The sequence below is a fragment of the Cuculus canorus genome, chromosome 20, assembly GCF_017976375.1.
Source record: "Cuculus canorus isolate bCucCan1 chromosome 20, bCucCan1.pri, whole genome shotgun sequence".
In the NCBI taxonomy this organism is placed as follows: domain Eukaryota; kingdom Metazoa; phylum Chordata; class Aves; order Cuculiformes; family Cuculidae; genus Cuculus; species Cuculus canorus.
This window is the reverse complement of record NC_071420.1, coordinates 8,303,849-8,324,409: the sequence shown is the minus strand read 5'-3', so window position 1 is coordinate 8,324,409 and position 20,561 is coordinate 8,303,849. Positions and strand designations below refer to the sequence as shown.

The 20,561-nt window shown below is 49.0% G+C and overlaps 1 protein-coding gene across 5 annotated transcripts in view; it reads right to left on the bottom strand.

Moving 5' to 3' along the window:
• Positions 1 to 1,827: 1,827 nt before the first annotated feature.
• The window catches only part of CLIP2 (CAP-Gly domain containing linker protein 2), an 81,188-nt gene continuing 62,454 nt past the window's right edge, over positions 1,828 to 20,561 (bottom strand). For 4 of the 5 annotated variants that reach the window (XM_054085026.1, XM_054085025.1, XM_054085027.1 and 1 more), the window contains exons 9-17: positions 18,870 to 18,974; positions 16,363 to 17,307; positions 14,086 to 14,143; positions 11,888 to 11,971; positions 11,310 to 11,466; positions 10,625 to 10,784; positions 9,840 to 10,025; positions 6,666 to 6,728; positions 1,828 to 5,988 (exon numbers count right to left, since the gene is read on the bottom strand). In XM_054085026.1, coding sequence (XP_053941001.1) covers positions 5,977 to 5,988; positions 6,666 to 6,728; positions 9,840 to 10,025; positions 10,625 to 10,784; positions 11,310 to 11,466; positions 11,888 to 11,971; positions 14,086 to 14,143; positions 16,363 to 17,307; positions 18,870 to 18,974 — 1,770 coding nt within the window. In that variant the 3' untranslated portion in view covers positions 1,828 to 5,976. The remainder of the gene's footprint in view (positions 5,989 to 6,665; positions 6,729 to 9,839; positions 10,026 to 10,624; positions 10,785 to 11,309; positions 11,467 to 11,887; positions 11,972 to 14,085; positions 14,144 to 16,362; positions 17,308 to 18,869; positions 18,975 to 20,561) is intronic. The other variant, XM_054085029.1, reaches the window with a different exon arrangement.

The following is a 20,561-nucleotide window of genomic DNA, read 5'->3' as shown; positions in this document are numbered from 1 at the left end:
AGCACTGAAATGTGATGTCTGCAAACAAAGGCAGGAGCTACAGTGTTATCTCTAGGAGATAGCAGGGCTGGGGCACTTGGTTGTAAATATGCGCGTTAATGAATCATACAGCAGAATTCCATAAAAGATGGAGCTGGAGGCACCTGCCCCAAGAGGGACTTGGTGCTTACGAGGGGCAGGGCTTGATGGAAAACTTACTGGTTCCTGCCAGCTGTGCTGGGAGAGCCTCCCGTGCCCCCAAAAATGTCCTTTGTGGGTTCATCTCCCTTCAAAAGCATCAGTTGGAAAAGTGGACTTGCTTGGTCACCTGGCAGCCAGCATGAGGACAGCTCAACAGCCACCGCTGGAGTGTCCCTTTCTTGCTGGTGGTGAAGCGGGGAGCGATGGAGCAGGAGGGTCACAAACCCTGGAGCAGCACAGGGCCGGGGCTGAGCTTTGATAGTCACATATGGGAGCCACCACTTGGCTTCCAGAGCTGGAGCTGCTGGGCTGGGCTGGGCTCCGACCCTCGGCAGTGCCCAGCTGCAGCAGCGAAAGCCGTGGCGCGAGGGAGACACAGCCTTGTAAAGCAAAGGGCAAGGAAAATAAGGATGGCAGCAGCCCCCTGCCCAGCGCTGAGCGTGGATGGAACTTCCTGCTCCCAGAGTCTTCCTAAGCAATGTTCAAGGTAATTATTCTCCTTCCAGCCACTGGAGGACAGTGAAGCCCAAAGCAGCAGCCGATGCCATGGACATTCGCTCTAGAAAGCAGCAATTTTCGCTCCTTGCCTGGTGTGGAAGGGGCAGCAGCACAGAGTTGGGATGCAGGAAGCATCTCTGTTCTCCACTCGCAGGGTGGAAGGGGTGGGGAGCAACCCAGGGAGCTTTGGGAAGAGGCTTGGGGTGTCTCTGCACTCGTGTGGATGTGAATGTGGTTGGCTTGGCAGTGAAACAAGGAAAGCAGAGAGGTCTTGGCTGTCCCATGAAAACAAAAAAGCACCAAAGCCTGGAGTAAATTCTAAACTCCTGCCCAACAGGTCCCAGATGCCGAGGAAGCAGGAGATCCTGCTCGACTTTGAGAGTGCCATTGACAACCTTTTCTTTCACCTGCATGGCATCACTGTGCTCAGCCGTGTACCTGCGTGGCGCTGGGGCTCGAGCCGTGGTCTGGATGCTGTGCCCTGCAGGAACGCCAGGGCTGAGCCCTTGTACTTACCCAGACCTGCACGTGGGGCTGGAGATGGGCACTGACCCAGCAGCTCCGCTCTGGGACAATCCACAGTGATCTGATCCCCTGTGCCCTGAAGGTCTGCCAGGAAGGAGCTGGAAGGGATGGAGATGACCCAATCACTTTGCCCCTGCAAAGTCCAGATGGCCCTGCTCAAGCGAGCAGGTGCCAGGCTCGTGAGCGGAGGTGTGTTCAGCACAATCCTCTCCTCCTTGGGTGTTGGGGATGTGTGGAGAGAGAAGGGGGAGAGTAACAGAGGGAAAATACTCATGGATGAACCAACAGCACCATCACCCCGTGGCTCAGGAGGTACCTGACAGCAGCGGGCAGAGAGAGCAGCCCTGGAAGGAGGTGATGATTGTCTCCACCGCCAGCGGAGGCTGCAGAAGAGCAAACACCGCTGCCAGCTGCCCGCTCATCGCACCCCGGGGTGGCTCTTCTCAGCTGTTTGCAACCCCTGCTCTCGGCACAGCCCAAACGCTGACAGCTCCAGGTCCAGGCTTCGGCTCGGACCTGCCAAATTCCCACTTCTGGAGCTGCAAAGGGAAAGCCCCCACCTCGCCCAGAGTCATTTTTCCATCTCAGCACGGCTCAAGCACTGCCCAACACCCTTCACGCACCCCCAGGGGCCCAACTTCAGCCACAGATTTTATTGTTTAGTAACGAGCTCACCACACCAGCAAGCCAGGACAGGGGTGGATGGTACAGGAATACACTTCTGTCGTAGTTACACAGACTGAGATTTGTACAGGTTTTGAACAGAGGGAAGGAATAAAATGAATCAAATAACAAAATAGACATTAGCAGTCAAACCTTTTTTTTTTTTTTTGTCTTTTTTTATATCATACTAACAAAATCTGATAGCCAAAAAATGACTAAGCTACAAAATTGTAATACATACCATACGGGTAAAAGGTTATCATCCATTTATACATCTAGTATCGGCTTTATTCTGGTGACTTACATGAGGCCTATAGGATCTTAGTGTGTTAATAATTCCCTACAAGATAGTGTTGAGCTGCTAAAGCTGCCGAAAAATGAGTACTGAATTTTTTGTTAAGGATTTTACAGTGTCATTTGTATTGTTGTGTTTCAATGAAACCCTCATGCATCTCTACTGTGAGGCGGAGGAGCCGCTGGTGGCTGGGCAAGAGCTGGAAAGCCTTGGCTGGGGACGTGGTTGTTCAGCACAGCCCCAGCGCGGTGCTGCCCTTGCTTCAGCTCTCTGGATGCTCTAGGAGGGATAAAGCTGAAATCACCAACCCAGACTGACCCTTTTCCCTTTGGTCTTAGAGAAGAATTCACTAAACACGAAGCAGTCTCCACTTCAAAGCTTCTTTGTTGGGTAACGTCTTGGGCTTCAGCAGCGAAGCATCACTAACTGTTGGGGTAACGCGGCTGGCTGGGAGGGGACGGTCTCACAACTCGGGTACCGGTCCTTCCTGGGGTGCTGAGGGCTTCAGCCGGGTGCTGAGCACGTGCACGGCTGCCTCCTGCTCCCCACCCTGCACTGGTGCTGTGGCATCGATGCTCCAGCTGCAAAACCAGCACGACACACACGAGCCAGAGAGGGGCCAGGGAGAAGGCAGCCCCTCGTAGCAGCTCGGGGGGGATCAAGGGAAGAGCGAGGCTGAAAGGGAGCGAAGGCACAAATAGGAACCAGTCCCTGACCAACAACAGGAGATGGGTGCATCACTGCCCTTGAGAACCTCCCCCCGAAACCTAAGCCAGTAGGACCAAATATCATCAAGTACTTTATACACCACCACATAGGCAAAAATAGCAATTAAACTTAAAAATAAATAGAGGGACTGGGGAATCTCCTCCTTGTCCTTTCCAAGTTTGTCCCTAGGTTGGTCCCTACAACCTCAGAGGGGCAGCCAGAGGCGGGTGCCCTCAGGAAGCCTGTGCCAGTTTGGAGAGAGAAGACATGGCTGGTGGGCAAACTCTTCCAGGAGACTTCCTACAGGAGTAAGCTGAAACACATAGGATGCATCTGATAGCATGTCCTGTCGACACTGCACGGTCCTGTCTGAGGAGCAGCTCCCACACACCTGCATCCCAAGGGTGGTGGGGACACAGGGGACCTGGCTTCACCCTTCTACTATGCAAAGCATCCACAGAAAGCCAAGAAGTGCCATCAGGTCCTAGCTGATCCTTAGGGACCAGCACAACTATTTACAGCCAGAGAAGACCACCACTGAATTTAAACCTGCTCTCTCCATCTGTGTTCTCATCTGAGTCAACCAGAAAGAGTCACAGGTCTGAGTCACCCGCAGGGGATGGTCCCAGGGAGGAGACGGGAACCAGAGACTCCTCCAGCCTGAACCACTGTCACCCTGACAACTTTGGATCTCTTAAAGAGAGCCAAATACATGGTCCCCACAATCTCTCCTGGGGGATTCCACCCTGTGCAGCCAAAGGGTCAGCCTTTGGTGGGAACACAGGTATCCTTCCTCTGTAGATGAAGGCAGCTGGTCACAAGTCACTAGAAGACCTATCAGGGAAAATAAGTTAGAAACCAGAAAGGGCTCTCTCTCCCACCTGCAGGAGGCTCGAAAGCTCTGGGCTCGGAGACAGGCAGCGCTGCAGGAAGCACTCGGTGTTAGCTCCACTCAAGCCAGCAGGAGCCGCAGAGGTGACTTCAGAGACCACCCAGCCAACAGGAGCGCTTTGGGAAATGTCAGCCCTAAATTCTTAAAAGCAGCAGCTCCCAGTGCGGTGTTCACCGTCACAGGCTGCAACAACGAACACTCCCTCTGGGATCTCCTAAAGCACTCCGGAGATAAATCCACCAACCAGAAAGATTTTGGAGATGACCCCTACGATCCCTTGGGAAGTCCCAGAGCTAGTCAGAGATGTAGTAATCTTCCTGGTCATTAGCAAGAGCTGATTAAACACTTCTACAAGGCAGGATGGGATCCACTTGAATTATTTCCAGCCAACTAGATCTCAAGCTCGGCTTCCTCATGCCATGAGCCAGAATTAAGCTGTGTTTTCTGACCTGCTTTACACCTCTGAAGCCACTTTCTTCTCTCATCTTCCATTTCAACAGAGGGAGAGGTCACCAACCCTGCAGCAAGTGACAAGATCCAGCACTGCACTGTAGCTTCGGCTCAGCAGAGTTGCAGCCAGGAAGGCCAAGCCCTTCCCAGGTTGCTTCTGGCTGCCCATTATTCAAGGAAGAGCCTGGTAACCCACTAAGAAAAAGTAACACAACTTTGTAGGAATTCAGGGCTGAAAGCAATGAAGCTGACATGCTATGATGTTCACCTGCCTGCAGCCTGGCTCAGATCTCCTCTCTCAATGGTCTCTTCTTTCTTGTCTTTCACAGATGCCCCATCATAACACAAGAGCTTCCAAAGACTGGAGGAGTTGGGCACCAGGGCAAATGTGGTAAAATATTGCTGTGACTCTTCTCTGTGGTACCGAGCAGCGAGTCTGAACTGGACTCTCTCTCACCTTTAAGAGCACATTATCCCCTTCCTCCACACTAATATCCCTTGGGAGCTGTGGTGCAAAGTTAGAGACAAGAGGAAGACCTTCAGAAGAAGGAACAAGACCCTTGCTTGGGCCTGCATTGCTGTGTATGGACACAAGAGCTGTGTTGGCTCCAGTCTTGGATTCTTCCTGATCCAAATGCTTGTACTCGGGTCATGCAGAGAGAACTGCTGTACCCACCAAATACAGACAACCACTACCGTGTGAACGCTCACAGCAGCACCTTAGCCTCCTCCTTTCCAAAGACAGCTCTGCAGGATGGCCAGGCAATCCCCAATCAGCTGTTAAGTTAAACAGGGAAGGAAGGAATAATCTCCTCAAGGCATCTGTCCCCACCGACTGCAGCCAGCGTGGAGCCCTTCAGGCCAGCAATGTTGAGATCCAGGCATCTGTGAAGTCTTTTGCTCAAAAAAGACCCAATAAAACACATCCCCATTCCAGGGACCAGGGTGGGCAGCCTGCTGTGGCCCAGGGCATGGGAGGTTCTGCTCAGCGATCTCTCTGCAGGAAGAAAGGACAACCTGAGCGAGGTGTGCCTGCCCCAAACTTGGAGCCACCACAGCTCCTTCTCCAAACAGCAATGGATGAGAAACGAAATAAATATCCCTCTAAAATCAGATTATTCCCCATGACATGCTATGATACAAGTACTAAGCACAGCCTCCGTGCTCTAGAACAGTGATGTCTTCCACAAGGCAAGGAGAGAAACGCTTCTCCACACCTTGTCTTCCTCAGCCTACGCGTGCCAGCAGCAACAGTCAACCAGGCAGGTTTCACTTGCTTTAGCGGGTCTTGGAGACACCAGGCTGGGTGAAAGGGAAGGGACAGACCACATGGGAAGCGTGCAGCCTCTGGGCACATGCTTTGGAGTTGAACACCACAAGCAAAACCCTTTGCAGCTCCTGTGGGGTCACCGGGACTCGTTGCCACTTCAGCCACCATTCCGGGCAGGTGTTATCCAGATTACATCAGCTGGTGGGACAAGGGCAGCCCAAGCAATCCAAATTCCACAGTTAAAACCAATACAGGTAAGAAAACCAAGCCCAGAGAGATCTTTCTGCTCCCTCCCGGAACAATGGCCGTCTTGGAAAACTGGGCTCCAGGATTGTCCTGATTACATCAGTTAGTATATTATAAATATTGTCCTGCTTTAAAGTGAAAATACTGTGTAGTCTTTTGGAGGTGCTAAAGCCAGATGGGGTATTGTTTTTCCTGACTGTGCACAGGAGCTGATACTGGTGTGAAATGATCCTCTTCACCTCTTCTCTATCAGAGATTCTCCTGAAGAAAAAGAAAGCTTGTTAGGCAAAATGAGGGCAAGCACAGCAGTTTTCGTACAGAAGGGGAAACTGAGGCATGGAGTGGGATGCTACCAGGCCTGCCACGTCCTGACCCACTGTTCTGCCGCTAAGTCACGGAGCCTTTCCCTCAGGCTGGCCATCCTGCCTGGAAGGAAATCAAGTCTGAGGCTACAGATCTTGCCCTTATATCACGAAAACCACGGGAGAGCAGGACAGCGCGTCTGTGAATGGCACCCATGTAAAGGGGACGGCAGAGACCTGAGGCTGAGCAGGTGCCAGCTGGTGCTGGCAGAAGTCAGACAAGCACTGACCTGGGAGGCTGAGGGGAAACCCCTTCCCCACTGCTTCTCCCAGAACAAGCACTTGTTGGCCAGTGTTTCACTACTCTAATGGTAAAAAAAGTCTTTATATCCAGTCTAAATCTACCTTCCCATAGTTTAAAACCATTAATAGAATCATAGAATGCTTTGGTTTCAAGTGGTTTTAACGGTAAGGTGAGGCAGCCACCATGCTGGGGAACTGGAATTGTGCAAAGCCCCTCACTTTTGCTGCGGGAATGATACGGACGGAGACAGTTCAGCCAGCAAAGCTTGACCAAGAGGCAAGAAATCACGTCAAACAGTCGCTGGTTTAAACAATATTCTGTTTATAACTCACCTCTTGCTTGTGGGACTTATCCTGCTGGTGAATCCCGTTAGCAGACCCAGAATTTCCAACAGTCTGCAACAGAATGGACATTTCTTACTGAAGGGGGAACACAGAGCCTCGTGGTTTGCCTCCAAAGCTGAAGTCCACCAAGACTGCCGTCTCCTTCCTTAGCAGCCCACTCCATGCAAGGAAAGGAGTACACAAAAATCCCACCCCACTTTTGCCCAAAAGCTTCCTGCCCTCTGCATCCTGGCTCAATCCCCCCATGTTGGATTGCATCCTTCCTAGCTACAAACCACGCCGAGTTCCTTCCAGACACAGACCTGCTCTTCGCTTCTGACTCTTAAATCCTGATAAACAAACCTCAAGCCAAGGGCAGTGTGAGCTGGAGAACACAGCACGGTGAACATCCCAGCAGCGGAGAGGACATTTGCTGTTTCCTGTCTCTGGGGACAAGTGTGGCAGCCACGATAGGCTGTTCTATCTTTAGAAAGCACAAGAACTTTTAAACATTTATATAATGTTTCTTCAGCAGGGATAATATGGAGCCCTTCAGCTTCAAAACGACAACAGAACCAGCACAAGCAAGAGAAGAAAGGCGCAGCCTGGAGACACAGCCTGGCAGATGCCAGTTGCATCTCTTGGTAATCACATTCACAGTTGTTGAAGTGCTGATGGCAGCAAACCAGACATTATGGGGAAACAAGACTGCAAGGCTTAAAGTCCATCGTTAGAAGAGTCCTAGCTACCCAGCTTCCATCCTCACTGTGACTGTGAAGATGAATAATCAACCCCATGAGACAGAGGTTTGGTTTAGGCAACAAAACCAGGCAGAGATTCAAATCAAGCTCTGCTTTAAGAGCCTAAAGTGTTTGCCAGGCAGTGAATCCCACCTGGATGGACGGCCAGAATAGCACCGCTGCAGGGACTTGGCTTTGGGTCTGCACCCACGACCACAGGCGGTTCAGGCCTTACACAAGGCAATGTATCCCCCCGTAGTGCTCTAATCGGGTGTGCTAAGCACCTATCAGATACCAGGAATTAGGTCTGAAATTTGGTCTCAGTACACAGTCACGATAATGAACACAAAGTGGTGTAATTCACTTGAAATTAAATCAAGGCTCCCAGAGCAAACAATGCAGATTCTTGAAGAAAAGGTGCGAGTGCCAAAACCTTGTCTTCTCCTGCAAAGCTGAGAGATCAGAGTGTCCCAAGACATGGAGAGGGCAAAGAACCTCTTCCTCTCCTAGATGAAAAACACGTTGCAGCTGCAGGCATGGAAGGAGAAAAGCAGCAATTACTTGACAACGAGAAAAAGACACAGCACTCCCAGCTCCTGCATCCCCTCATCTAACAGCCAGGCCAGATGCGCCACACACACCAAGGACTGCAGAGCGCAGTGGCTGACCGACCCTGCAAAGGGAAAACAGCTCCTGGTAGTCTTGAGATTTCCTTCCTGAGCGTGCTACAAAGTGAAGGCTTTGCAGACAAAGGGAGAGCGATGCCAAGGCTGTCCAAGAGGAGACAAGAGGTCAGAAGGCAGAATGGGTTACAGCAGAAATGTGACTGCTGAGGAAGCACCATCAACTCCCTTATCTTCACACCAGGACCTCCTTAGGCCAGCAACGTCCTCAGGCTCAGCCTGACAGTCCCCGGTTAACAACTCCCTTCACAAGGGGAAGGATGAACAGATACCATATTGAAACTAAGGAGCTTTGATCCAGACTTCCCTGTAACCAGGCACTTCAAAAACCTGACATCAATAGAAGTTCGAAGCCTATCTTCCTGCAACAATCCTTCGTTTGCGTCTCAGTACCACAGTGCGTAGTTAAAGCCATAATGCTATCTTGTCATATCTCTAAGATTCCTTAAGCACGACAGCATCAAAGTAATAGCAGTGATAGATTAACTGACCTCATAAGGTCCATTCCAACTCACTTGCTGTAAGATTAGGTATTTTCTACACTTGGGGAAGAAATAATTACCACCAGTACCACCTCTGGAGACAGGAATGCAAAAGGGAAGATCTTCTTTTCTCAAGGACTTAGCATTAAACCAAACAGAATGACTTTCCCCACTCCTCAACTTCCAACAGATGAGGTTGAGGATGCATTTCCATCTGACACATGGCAATTATAGCAGAAGCTGAAGTCACTCTGGAGGTACCGACAGGTTTATAGGACATCTTGGGCTGCCACAAGCTTGTTGTCATGACTATAGGTACCCTGTCTGGTGCCAGCAGATGGCTGCTGCTGCTGCAATGCTGCATATAAAGACGCTGTCTGCAACGCACAGATGCTCAGCTGAGCCAGCAGAGCTCTCCGGGCAGCAGTTTTACGATGCACCCTTCTCCTGGCTGCCTCCCTGCGAATGCTGCAATGCAAACAGCTATTTGGTCTATCTGAAAACTGTGCAGGAGACAGTGTCAAGACTTGAAATCACCAGATCACCTACCACAACATATCTGCTCCTGCATCAGGGGAAACAAGCCCATTCTCTGTGTCTACTGGCTTGTTCAGTCCTAAGGGGTCTGCCTGGATGTGAATTGTAGCTCATTTCTGCAAGAGGAAGACATTTTTCAGCTAAGAATTTAAACGACCAAGTACAAGAGGCACACTGGTGCATCTGGGCTTTGAAAGCCATGACCTGGCTGCAGAGAGAAGAGAAGACACAGCTAGAAGAGCAAAAGAGGTCTTGAGGCACAAAGCTTGACACAAGGGGCAGGTCAGCTCACAGGAGGAATCAGTCAGGATGGGACCTTAAAGATCATCCAGTTCCAACGCCCTGACACAGGCAGGGACACCTCCCACGGGATCAGGTTGCTCAAAGCTCCATCCAGCCTGGCCTCGAACACCCCCATGGATCGAGCAGTCACGACTTCTCTGGGCAACCTGAGCCAGTGCCTCACTACTCTCATCCTGCAGAATTTCTTCCTAATGTCTAACCTACATCTTCCCCCCTTCCAATTTAAAGTCATTTCCCCTCATCCTATCACTAAATGCCCTTGTAAAAAGTCCCTCCTCAGCTTTCTTGTAGGCTCCCTCTTCAGGTACTGGAGGCTGCTCTAAGGTCTTCACAAAGCCTTCTCTCCTCCAGGCTGAACAACTCCACCTCTCTCAGATTTCTCAAGAGAAATAACTACAGAGAGCTGAGCGACCAGAGAAAAGATTGCCTATGCTCTACCTGTGTTTTCTCTGAGGAGAGCCTCATTGCTTCCATGAGCTTCTCCATCTGGTGGCCCTGCTCCAGTGCATTGCGCAGCACGTCTTCTGTGGTGACAAGCCGGTGCTGCAGCCGGATCACTTCAGACTCTGACGAGGGGTCGATCAGGGAGTATCGCCTCTGATCCGATACTGATTTTTCTTTGTCCTTTTACAACAAAAGGTAAAATAGAAGCACATTAGATTAAAAGCAACAACTACAGAAACCAAGCAAAGCAGAAATCCATAGCAACTGATATAACCCAACTGATATAACCGTGTCTTGATTTCGACAGCAGATGGGGTCAGAGCACAGCTCTGAAGGCAATCACATCCAGTGCTGCCAGCAGCAGCTCCAATTTTTTCACAGCAGAGCTCAAATAAATTATTCACATTTCAACCACTGGAGGACACTGAAGTACACAGGAATTAGAGGACGTTGCTTCCTCCTAGATCAGAGAATGTATAAATCAGTGTGAGGTAGCTGACTGACCTTCAGCTTCTCCCACAAATTTTAGCCCTATTTAGTGATAGACCTACAACTTGTGGGAACAAAAAAATGCTGCACCAGGACAGTTGGACTTTTTTGCTGCTTAATGAGATGCTGCTAAGCCAGGCCACAGCTCACAGGCACTGTCAAGAAAGTTTCCAGCAGATGCTAAGTAGCACAAAAACAAGGACAAAGACTTTGAGTAAGGGCTAGATCCCCTCATAAGCAGCACAGAGACCTCCTCAGGCCAAGGCCAGGAGGGATTCTGGTGCCCTCACCAGCACAACCAGTTTCTCTCGCAGCCCCTTGATGTCATCTTTGAGCTTCTGTTCCTTCAGCCGCCACTCGGCTTTGTGCACCTCCCGGCTCAGGTCCCGCTCTGGCCCAGGCGAATGCCGGTTCGCCTCCAGTAACAAAGCTCTCAGCTCGTTCAGGCTCCTGGAAGAAGCAGCACGAGAAGGTGAAGACATTTCCTTATGTCACACCATCAGCACTTGAGTCGTGCTCCCTCCCACCTTTCTAGATCCAAAGACAGACCAGCAAGCAAACCTGACCCAACTCCTAACACACCAGGAGCTTCAGATCTCCTGTCCTCCCCACTGTGCCAGCTTTTAAGCCACCGGGACCTGCACAGGGCTCTGTGTTTCAGAGCAGGGCAGCAGCCAGCTTAGCTGCCTTGTAGGTGACCTCATTCAGCATCTCCATGGGCACTGAGCTGTCTTGCAGCTCCTGGCAAGCAGTGAAAGGGCAGACCCTTTGATAATTCACAGCCCCCAATTTTCACCGCATTCTCACATGAGCATCTTTAAAAGGATATAAAAGCTGGGGGCTTCAACAATTCAATCTCTGGTGAACGGTGGTGGTGGCACCCTCCGTTCTTCTGGTGGTAAATGACAGCACCTTGGATGAACACACACAGAGCCCCCACGTCTCCAGCTCCAACCTTCAGGCCTGCAGACTGACCTTTCCTTCTTGAGTAGCTCCTGGCTAATCAGGACCAGTTGCCCTGAAGCATCGTGTGTTTTCTTCGTCAAGGCTTCCAGTTCACATTCCAGCCTCTTCTTTTCTTTTAACATTGTATCGGCCTTCTTTTCTGCTGTTTTGCACTTATTTTCCAAAGCTATGAGAAGCAGAGGATACAGGCAGAAAAGTCATTTAATGCTTTACTTACATTCCTGCTTTCTGCCTTTTCCCAATCCCCCCTCCTAACAGCACAGAACTAGATATCTCTGGATCCAGTCCTGTTTAAGGGGAGATCTCAGAAACAGCACCCCCAGTTCCTCTTCTGCTTCTGTTGACTTTTGACATTCAATAAACCCAAACTTTCCTTCTTGGAGGATATAAGTATCTTCTTTAGGGCTTGTGTTCTACTCTTGAAAAGAGACTGGAACTCCTGAACAAATTTTTACTGACAATATCCACTAACAGACAGGCAGGGTCATCTTTTATACCTGCCCTTTTCAACACCTGGGCCCTTGTTCAACAGCGGTACGAGGACGAGCAGGGAAACACCTGGTTCCCACTGGATTAGGGAAACTTACCACTTACTTGGGCCCTTAGAGTTTCAGTCTGGGACACCAGCGATGATACCTCTTTGTCTCTTTTACTCAGCTTGTCTTGGAGGTCTGTGGAGAACAAAAAGAAAAGACAAAGGTTAGAAGCTCGGAAAATGTTTTGTATAAATCAGGAAGGCGCATGGCATGCGTTAGGGTGCAACAAGGCACGGTGGTGGCACCATCCTTTGGCAGAGATGCAGCAGAAGACTGATAATGGGTGTTTCTCACTGCATTTCACCACCATCCAGGCATAAGGAGACAGGATACAAACCTAGGACAGGTTTGAGAAAGCAACTTCGAAGAGGAGGGTGGAGAAAGGGAATAAAACATCAATATAAAAACCAAAAATGAAATTTCAAGTACATTTCTTTGTGCTATCTCCCACACTAAAAAGTAGAGACTGTTTTAGAAGATATGTTTTCTGGAACTGATGCGTTTCCATGCTCAGAGCCATAGATTTGAAGTATGGTGCTTTTGTGGCTCAAGTCTGAACTGGTTGTTTTTACATATCTCTGTATGGCTTATTCATAGAATCACCACAGAATGGTTTGGGTTGAAAGGGACCTCAAAGCCCACCCAGTTCCAACCCCTGCCATGGGCAGGGACACCTCCCACTGGATCAGGGGCTCCAAGCCCCATCCAACCTGGCCTGGAACACCCCCAGGGATGGGGCAGCCACCACTGCTCTGGGCAACTTGGGCCTCCCCAGCCTCATCATGAAGAAATTCTTCCTTATGTCTAGTCTAAATCTTCCCCCTTCCAATTTAAAGCCATTCCCCCTCGTCTTATCACTCCATGCTCTTGTAAAAATTCACTCCCCAGGTTTCCTGGAGCCCCTTTCAGCACTGGAAGCTGCTCTAAGGTCTCCCCAGGGTCTGCTCTTCTCCAGGCTGAAGAACCCCAACTCTCTCAGCCTGTCCTCATAGCAGAGATGCTCCAGCCCTCAAATCATCTTCACAGCTCTATTCAATGTCGAAACACCAGGCTGTGGCCTGAGTGGCCACTTCAAAAGCAGAGGCTGCTGGCCCCAGCTATGCTCTGCCCTCCTCCGGCAGGAATTGCCTATCGGTCACCGTACAATTTGGTATAAGATATATAATCCTGTACCCACAAAGACAGTGACCACGCTGACTGACAGTGCCTAGCTAGCACTGAGAGCAGATGGAATGGGACAAAACACCTCTGTCTGAATCCATGGATAGCCGGAAGGACGCTCAAACTAAACAAAAAAATTTCTATTAAATGAAGTTTAAGCCTGTGAAAGTTCCTGGTACCCTCAGCCTGGATTGCTACACTCTCAGCAGGACTTTCACAAGGGCTTTGAAGAGAACAGACTCCTTAGAGGTAAATAACTGAGCCAACGCGATGCCCTCATAAGCCAAATGCCATCTGCCCAGAGAAGAGATAAGTCAGTTCTTCAGAAATCACCTTTGTGGTCTACACTGATAAAGTTTTCTATTAAAAACCCATCCTTAAGAAAGAATGAAGGCTTATGAGGCTCCTGGGAATAAGCAAGGGAAGATGTGCTCTGGAAGCACTTTAGGTGTCTTGGAACAGCCCTAAATCTGTCCCAGACACCCAAAAGCGTATGCCACGCACGGCACTGTGGTAGGACACCATTCCCAACAAAACCCACCTGAGGCAGCCAGCTCCACCTTTGCCAGATCTGCTGTTGCTCACTTACCCTCTTTGTGAGGGGGGCTGAGCGCAATTCACTTTCAAAGTTAATTTTCTGAGCACATATATTCTCCATTTTGTTAAACGGATGGATTAGATTTATAGTAAACTTAATAAAAAAAATAAATCCCATTATTTTAAGCTGGTCACAACAATATCTACCATTAGCAGTCCTCTCCTATGAGCAAATTGTTTTTAATGTCTGGATTTTACCTGCTGTAAAAACCATTGATGAGATGGAAGCATGACCATTTCACGAGTTCTGTCTCCAACCTGCAACATCTGCCTGGCGAGTGTGTAACATGAGTGAAAACATCCACCCCTGCATATGCTCAGACAGATTAGAGGGGAAAAAGAGCCAAACAAAAGCCATCCAGCCAAATCTGAGAAATAAAAAGGTTTCCTAAGCCACTTTCACACAGCTATCCATGCAAAAGCAGGAAGTTAGGGGAAGGGAAGGCACATAAGCCACAGGTTTTACAAGAAAAAACAACACCATTTCCTACCTTCCATAGTCTGCTTCATCTTTATCTTCTCTTCTGAAATATCATTAGTTTCAATCATCTGAAATAAATGTAAAATGAGATGTAAAACGAGATGTAAAACCGAATATTCACCCAAATATTCCCCCAAATATTCCAAGCAAATTCACAACCACAAAGCCCCATCCAAAGCAGAAGAATCCAGTAGCCACGGTTCCATGCTTTACATCCTTCTGGAGGGGGAAACAAAGAGTGTTGAGGAGTCACCCTTACAGCTGGGTACTAAGGGTTAACTGGTAAGAGTGCCCAGAGTAGCAACCATCCAGGTTCACCCAGGAAATGACAACAGGTTTTCCCCTCAAGCTCTGGTTCCAGCTTTCACACAGGCAGAGCCGGCGCAGAGCGACGGAAGAGCTGCTCTCCTGGCGATCAGCCTCCTGTGGTTAACCACGACAAATATCCAAGTGTAAAAGCTCTTTAGCATTCAACTTGAGACCTATCAGACAAGTCCCTCAACTTCTGAAGAATATGACTGTGCCCAAAGTTATAAACTCAGTAATAAAACGTTGACAAAAATCATCATTATTAGAGAATGAATACATGAAAAGATAATAAAAAGCAATGCTCATTCACATAGAGGAATCTGCCTTTTCCTCATCCTCTTTTGTCCATCCTGCAATGCAAAGCCAGGGACCGCAGAGCAGACGGCCAAACTTTCCATTGCAGGAGTCCCAACTCAGCCCAGGGATCTCAGCACACGTCCCAGACCAAACAGTTGTGACCACCACCACCAAAAGCCCAAAGCAAGTCCCCAGGAGCTCGAGTCGGGCTGCAGGGTACGTCTTGAACAGAAGCAAGAGCGTACCCGAAGGGGGAATACACTGCCTGATGCACTTCTGGTGCAGCAGAACTATTGAACTGCTCTTTGGAAGTGCAGTTGTGATTCTCGCTTGCGGGTCTAGGAAAAATGGTCACAAGACAGCTTGTTCAAAACATCTGGATGGTTCATGCTGGAGTCACACTAAATTAGCAGAGGCATTTATGAACAAAATTTGTCCTGTGACACTCAAAGGCTTTCACCCACGTGCTTCTTCCCATATTTTCTTGATTTTTATCGACACATGAGTTAAAATAATTATTTCAAGATTCCCTGGTTCTAATCCAATATCAATATCCCCTAGAGCCCTCATTTATTTGAAAGGCTCTGGAAAAAGGCTCCAGCTTCTCCTTTTACATCCATTCCTGTTGGGATATTGGCTATAATATGCGACACGTTGTAGTAACAACCCACTTTTCCCAGGGCCCTGGCTGTACTAATTGTTCACAACCATATTTACTGGATGAAACATGTTGAGCAACCCTTGAAACACCAGTAATGCTGCAAACTGCTCCTCAGTCTTTTGCTTCTCTTCCCCCGTTGAGGATGCCTTTTTGCAGGCATGAAGCTCTATCTTGGCCAACAGTAATTCATGGGCTTGACTTTGCTGCCTAGAGGAGCAACCCATTGCAGTGGGGCTGTTCACACTGGCAAATCAAAGAATCATCAACCGTTTGTGTTGGAAGGGATCTTAAAGCCCATGCAGTTCTACTCTCTGCCACGGGGACAGACATCTCCCACTGGATCAGGTTGCTCCAAGCCCCATCCAACCTGGCCTTGAACACCTCCAGGGATGGGGCAGCCACCACTGCTCTGGGCAACCTGGGCCAGGCCTCCCCACCCTCACAGCAAAACATTTCCTTCTAAGATCTAATCTACAAATCTACTCTATTATTACCCTTCTCTTTCCTACCCTTCCCTGGGAGGCTCAGGACTTGCTTTCAATCAGGCATTTTATTTGCCCAGCCTCGTGCCATCCTGACCCTTGCCAGTAGCTCCTCCACTGTAACCCTCAGAGCCAACACTTCCCCATGTCTCCCATACGTGCTGCAAGGTCTCCCATTGCCTTTGCGCATTGCTGGCAAGCGCCTCCCACCCAATCTCATCAACTCAGCCCCTTGAGGCTCTCAAACCAAGTTGCATGTGCTGAGCAAGCTACGTGCTTGATCTCGGCACGGGCAATGTCTTTTCTTACACCTCACACCTACCCCTATAGGTCCTTACTCAACAATACACTATGGCTGCTGCAGCTCCTTGGAGGACAACAGCTCTACTGCATGGTTTCTCCACTCGGTCAATGGAACATAAAAACATACAGATACTTTGAGACCTCAGAAAATTGCACAAGGCAGCAGCTGAGGGCTACTCCTAGGAGGGGTTACCAAGAGTGAAAACAAACAAGCAGAATGACCCAGAAGCCATACGTTTGCATGCTGAGAAGGATGCAGGGCCTCCATGGACTGCAGCTTGTTCTCTAAGACAAGCACTTTTTCCTGCAATCTGTGGATCTCCTGTTTGCTCTGGGCTTCTGTTTTCTGCAATGTTTCATAGTCCAACATCTTCTTCTCAGCCAAAGATATCTGCTCTTTCAAGAAAGCTATTGCTTCTGTCTGGTCTTTATATTCACCATGAAGTTTCTCCAGTTCGTGCACCCTCAGCTCAGCATCTCGACACTTGTCCTTCACATCTTGGAGCTCAAGAAGATGCTGATTGCTTTTGGTTTCCAGTTGCATTTTCCAGCTGCTGTTGCATTTTTCCACTTCATCCACAGCCTCCTGCAACTTCAATTTGAGGCTCTCTTTCTCCTTTATATGAACAGCTGTCTCAATGTCATGCTTTGCTTTCAGGTTCTCCAACTCAAGCTGGTGCTCCATCTTTATACTCTCCACCACTGCCTTCAGTTCCACTATCTCCTTGTGCTGGCTGTCAGGGCCTGTGTTCAACGTGGCTTTGAGGTCCTCCAGAGATTTCTGGTGGTCAGATGCTAACGTGTCCAACTTGGACTTCCAGTTGTCCATGAGCCCCATGTTCTCATTAGTGGCTTGCTGAACTTTATGCTTTAAGTCAACGATTTCCTGTGAATACTTCTCATTCACAGCTTTCAGCTTCTCCATCTCCTGCTGGTACTTCTTTAACGTCTTCTCATACTTCTCCTTTAGCTGGCTGCTCTCCTTCTGGTGCTCCTTGTTGGCAGACAGCAGTTGATCTCGTAGACGAAGAGCCTCCGACTGTAAGCCGAGGCTATGCTCAGGGGTCTCTGCTTGGTGGGAGCTCCTGAGGCACTGCCGAAGCTCATCCACCTCGCTGCGCGTGAGGCTCAGCTCCTCCTCCAGCTGCAGGATTCTGGACTTCTCAGCTACCGTGGTTAACTGCAACACGACAGAGAAGACAAAGTCAGTCCCTACCTCTCAGCCTTCCTTTTAGTAAGTGTGCTCCAGCGGAAGCAAATCCAAAAGTACATGAGCCAAAGTTCAAACAAACAGGAAAGGAGCAACCAGCACCCTCTGATCTGGGTACAGTTTTGCACGAGGGTAACCATCACCAGTTCTTACAGTGATGTCTTTGGGTCAATCGCAATTTGATGTTTCTAATATGACCCCCTCGTTTCCCACAGAGAAACACACATCTTTGGAACAACCCTTGTGATTCGCTAGAGAGCAACAGTGGTTTATAAAAATAATGTCCTGGAAGGGCATTATATTTCTCCACCAGGCATCTTGCCAGATGATGCACAGAGGAAAAGTGACTGCACATGCAGGAACATCACAAGCACTGAAACCAGCATGAAGCAGATCATGTTTCCTTTATTGCTCAGCAATCCTCAGCCCACAAACGTCTCTTCTGCATCGTCATTTTTATACCCTGGTGTAAAAAGGAAAAAGGATTTTTACAGGAATACTGGTTAGAGTTTATTTCAAAGTAAAAACCCATAGAAGGCTAGAGGATGCAAGACAATAAATCTGGCCATGGTTAACATCGAGCGTAAGGGCTATGGATCAATGTCTTACGGTCTGAATGTAACCTAAGAGGGCTGAACTACCCGCCAGGCACAGGGAGTCAGGATGCTGCAGCTATGGATGGAGGAGGAGAGACCTGACTAGATGAAATATTAGAAAAAGGGCAGAATAAAGGAGGAAACCAGGCCAAAACACAAGCGATCAAATCCATTCCATTTCAATTGCCATTTTCCCCACTAACTATCAGCCCAGGAGGCTGGATATCTTTTATTTCAGATTGGCACAGGGGCATTCAAACCATTTAGCCCTTTTGGAGAACCTCCCGTTTGTGTTTTCTACGGCTCTAACAAATCCATTTGTGAGAAGCAAGCTCACTGCAGGCAAGTTCACTGCTTCCCACAGCACACCAGCATGGAAAAGCCCTTCCCACATCTGGCTGCTTTTAGGATCAGATATATTGTTCAATCTGGGCAGCCTGTCCCCTTGCGGGAGTGGCCAAGGATCAGAGCTGGTCCACCTGCACTCACCAGGACCTTCCATTCCAGACGGCAGCTCCCACAGCTGGGCGGAGGGACAAAGGGAAAGCCATCGGCAATGTTATTTCCCATTACAGCCTGGGGAGCCTCGAGGCAGAATGAATTGTGCAGGGTGCAGATATTATTCGGGTATGTTAATCAAACGATGAATTGTGACGAGCTCGTGTGTCAAATGGTGGCATGGGGCAGAGAAGCAAACTCAATCTGAGAAACGAGTCCCCACACAAGAAGCAAAGCTAGAAATTATATCGTACTACCGTTTCCAGGAGAGAGAGCAAATGAAAACCAAACAAAATAAATCAGGGAAGTCTAAATTCAAGCCAAAAATCAATCAACCCCCAAAAAACCCAACAAAAGAAACTCAAAGCAAGGCATCATGAGCATCAACGCAGGGGGCAAGCACGCTGTTCTGCAGGCAGGGCAGTGGGGGTCCATTACCCTGGCGTCCTCTAATTCTCTGAGGAGTTTTTCAGCCTGTGCCTTCTCAAACAGCAGGCTCTGCTCGAGCTCCCGTATGCGGGCATGCTCCAACTGCGTCTGAGTCTGGTCACACAGAGGGAAAAAAGAAGAGTGGAGATGGGACAAGGGGGAAGGGAGAGAGAAAGAGAGAGAGAGAGAGAGGGAGAAAGAGAGGGAAAGAGAAGGCTGCAACATCATCTTCAGTGTACAAGACAAGGAAAGGCAGTTCACAACAGGAGGAGAATAAAGATCCAAACAAGCAGGAGAAATTCAACCAAACAGAAAACAGTCACTACAGGGTTTTATATGGTACTCATAGTGGCAATTCACAAAAACACGGAATTTGTGATGGGAAAACATCCCTCTGCTGTAGAAAGCTGCTTCACTGTTTTCCTGCATCAACACTAAACCAAAGGCATTTCCTAAAAAGCAAAGCTCCCACTGCTGCAGACCCTTGCACCACAACAGAGAATTCAAAGACCTTGCTGAGATTCTCCGCATCTCCCCTCAAGAAGAATCACAAGGTAGCCTGAAAAAAAAGAGTTGGAAGTTCCCATCCTCTTTTGCTACGGAGACAGCTTGAAGTAGGTGGGGGGGCAGAAAAGCAGGTCAGACTGTACACGGCGTGTGGCTAAACCCAAAAATACACTGCACTGAAAGCAAATGAAAGAACTACAGAACAGAATCATAGAATGGATTGGGTTGGAAGGGACCTCAAAGCCCACCCAGTTCCACCCCCTGCCATGGGCAGGGACACCACCCACTGGATCAGGGGCTCCAAGCTCCATCCAACCTGACCTTCAACTCCTCCAGGGATGGGGCAGCCACCACTGCTCTGGGCAACCTGGGCCAGGGCCTCCCCACCCTCACAGCAAAACATTTCTTCCAAAGATCTCATCTCCTCTTCTGTAACTGAAAACCGTTCTCCCTCATCTTACCTCTGCAGTCACTGACCAAGAGCCCCCCCTTCCCCAGCTTTCCTGAAGCCCCTTTCAGCACTGGAAGCTGCTCTAAGGTCTCCTGGGAGCCTTCTCTTCTCCAGGCTGAACAACCCCGACTCTCTCACCCTGTCCTCATACAGGAGGTGCTCCAGCCCTTGGGTCATTTCTGTGGCCTCCTCTGGACTCTCTCCAACAGATCCATGTCCTCCTCGTGCTGAGGACTCCAGAACTGAACACATGGATCCAGGTGGGGCCCCACGAGAGCAGAGTAGGGGGACAGAATCCCAAAGAAATTTAGATACCAAGCTGTTGTTACGTAAGGTCAACGATTTTTGGTTTGAATAGGGCTGCTATGAATTCCAGAGCAATTTTTGCACTCTAAGACTCCAAAAGCCTTGTACGCAAAGCAGAGCTATATTTTATGGTTTGCTCTTGCTTTTTTTTTGTTTTTGAAACAGATGAAGAAACTAAGCAGAAGCAGTTTATGTAGCCTACCACACCCAGGCACACCGACCCAGGGCATCGCTTTGGTGTCCTTCACCTTTAAAGCCAATATGTGCGCTTGGTGGTAAACCTCAGGATTCTCCTGCGGCCACTGCAATAGTGTGTCAAATTTCCCATAAATACAATAGCAGAGGAGACATGGGCTAATGCACGCAGTCTGTGTCCTTTACAATTTTTAGCTTACAAACCCAACACCTTCCTTTCAAATAAACTATCAAAACCCAAA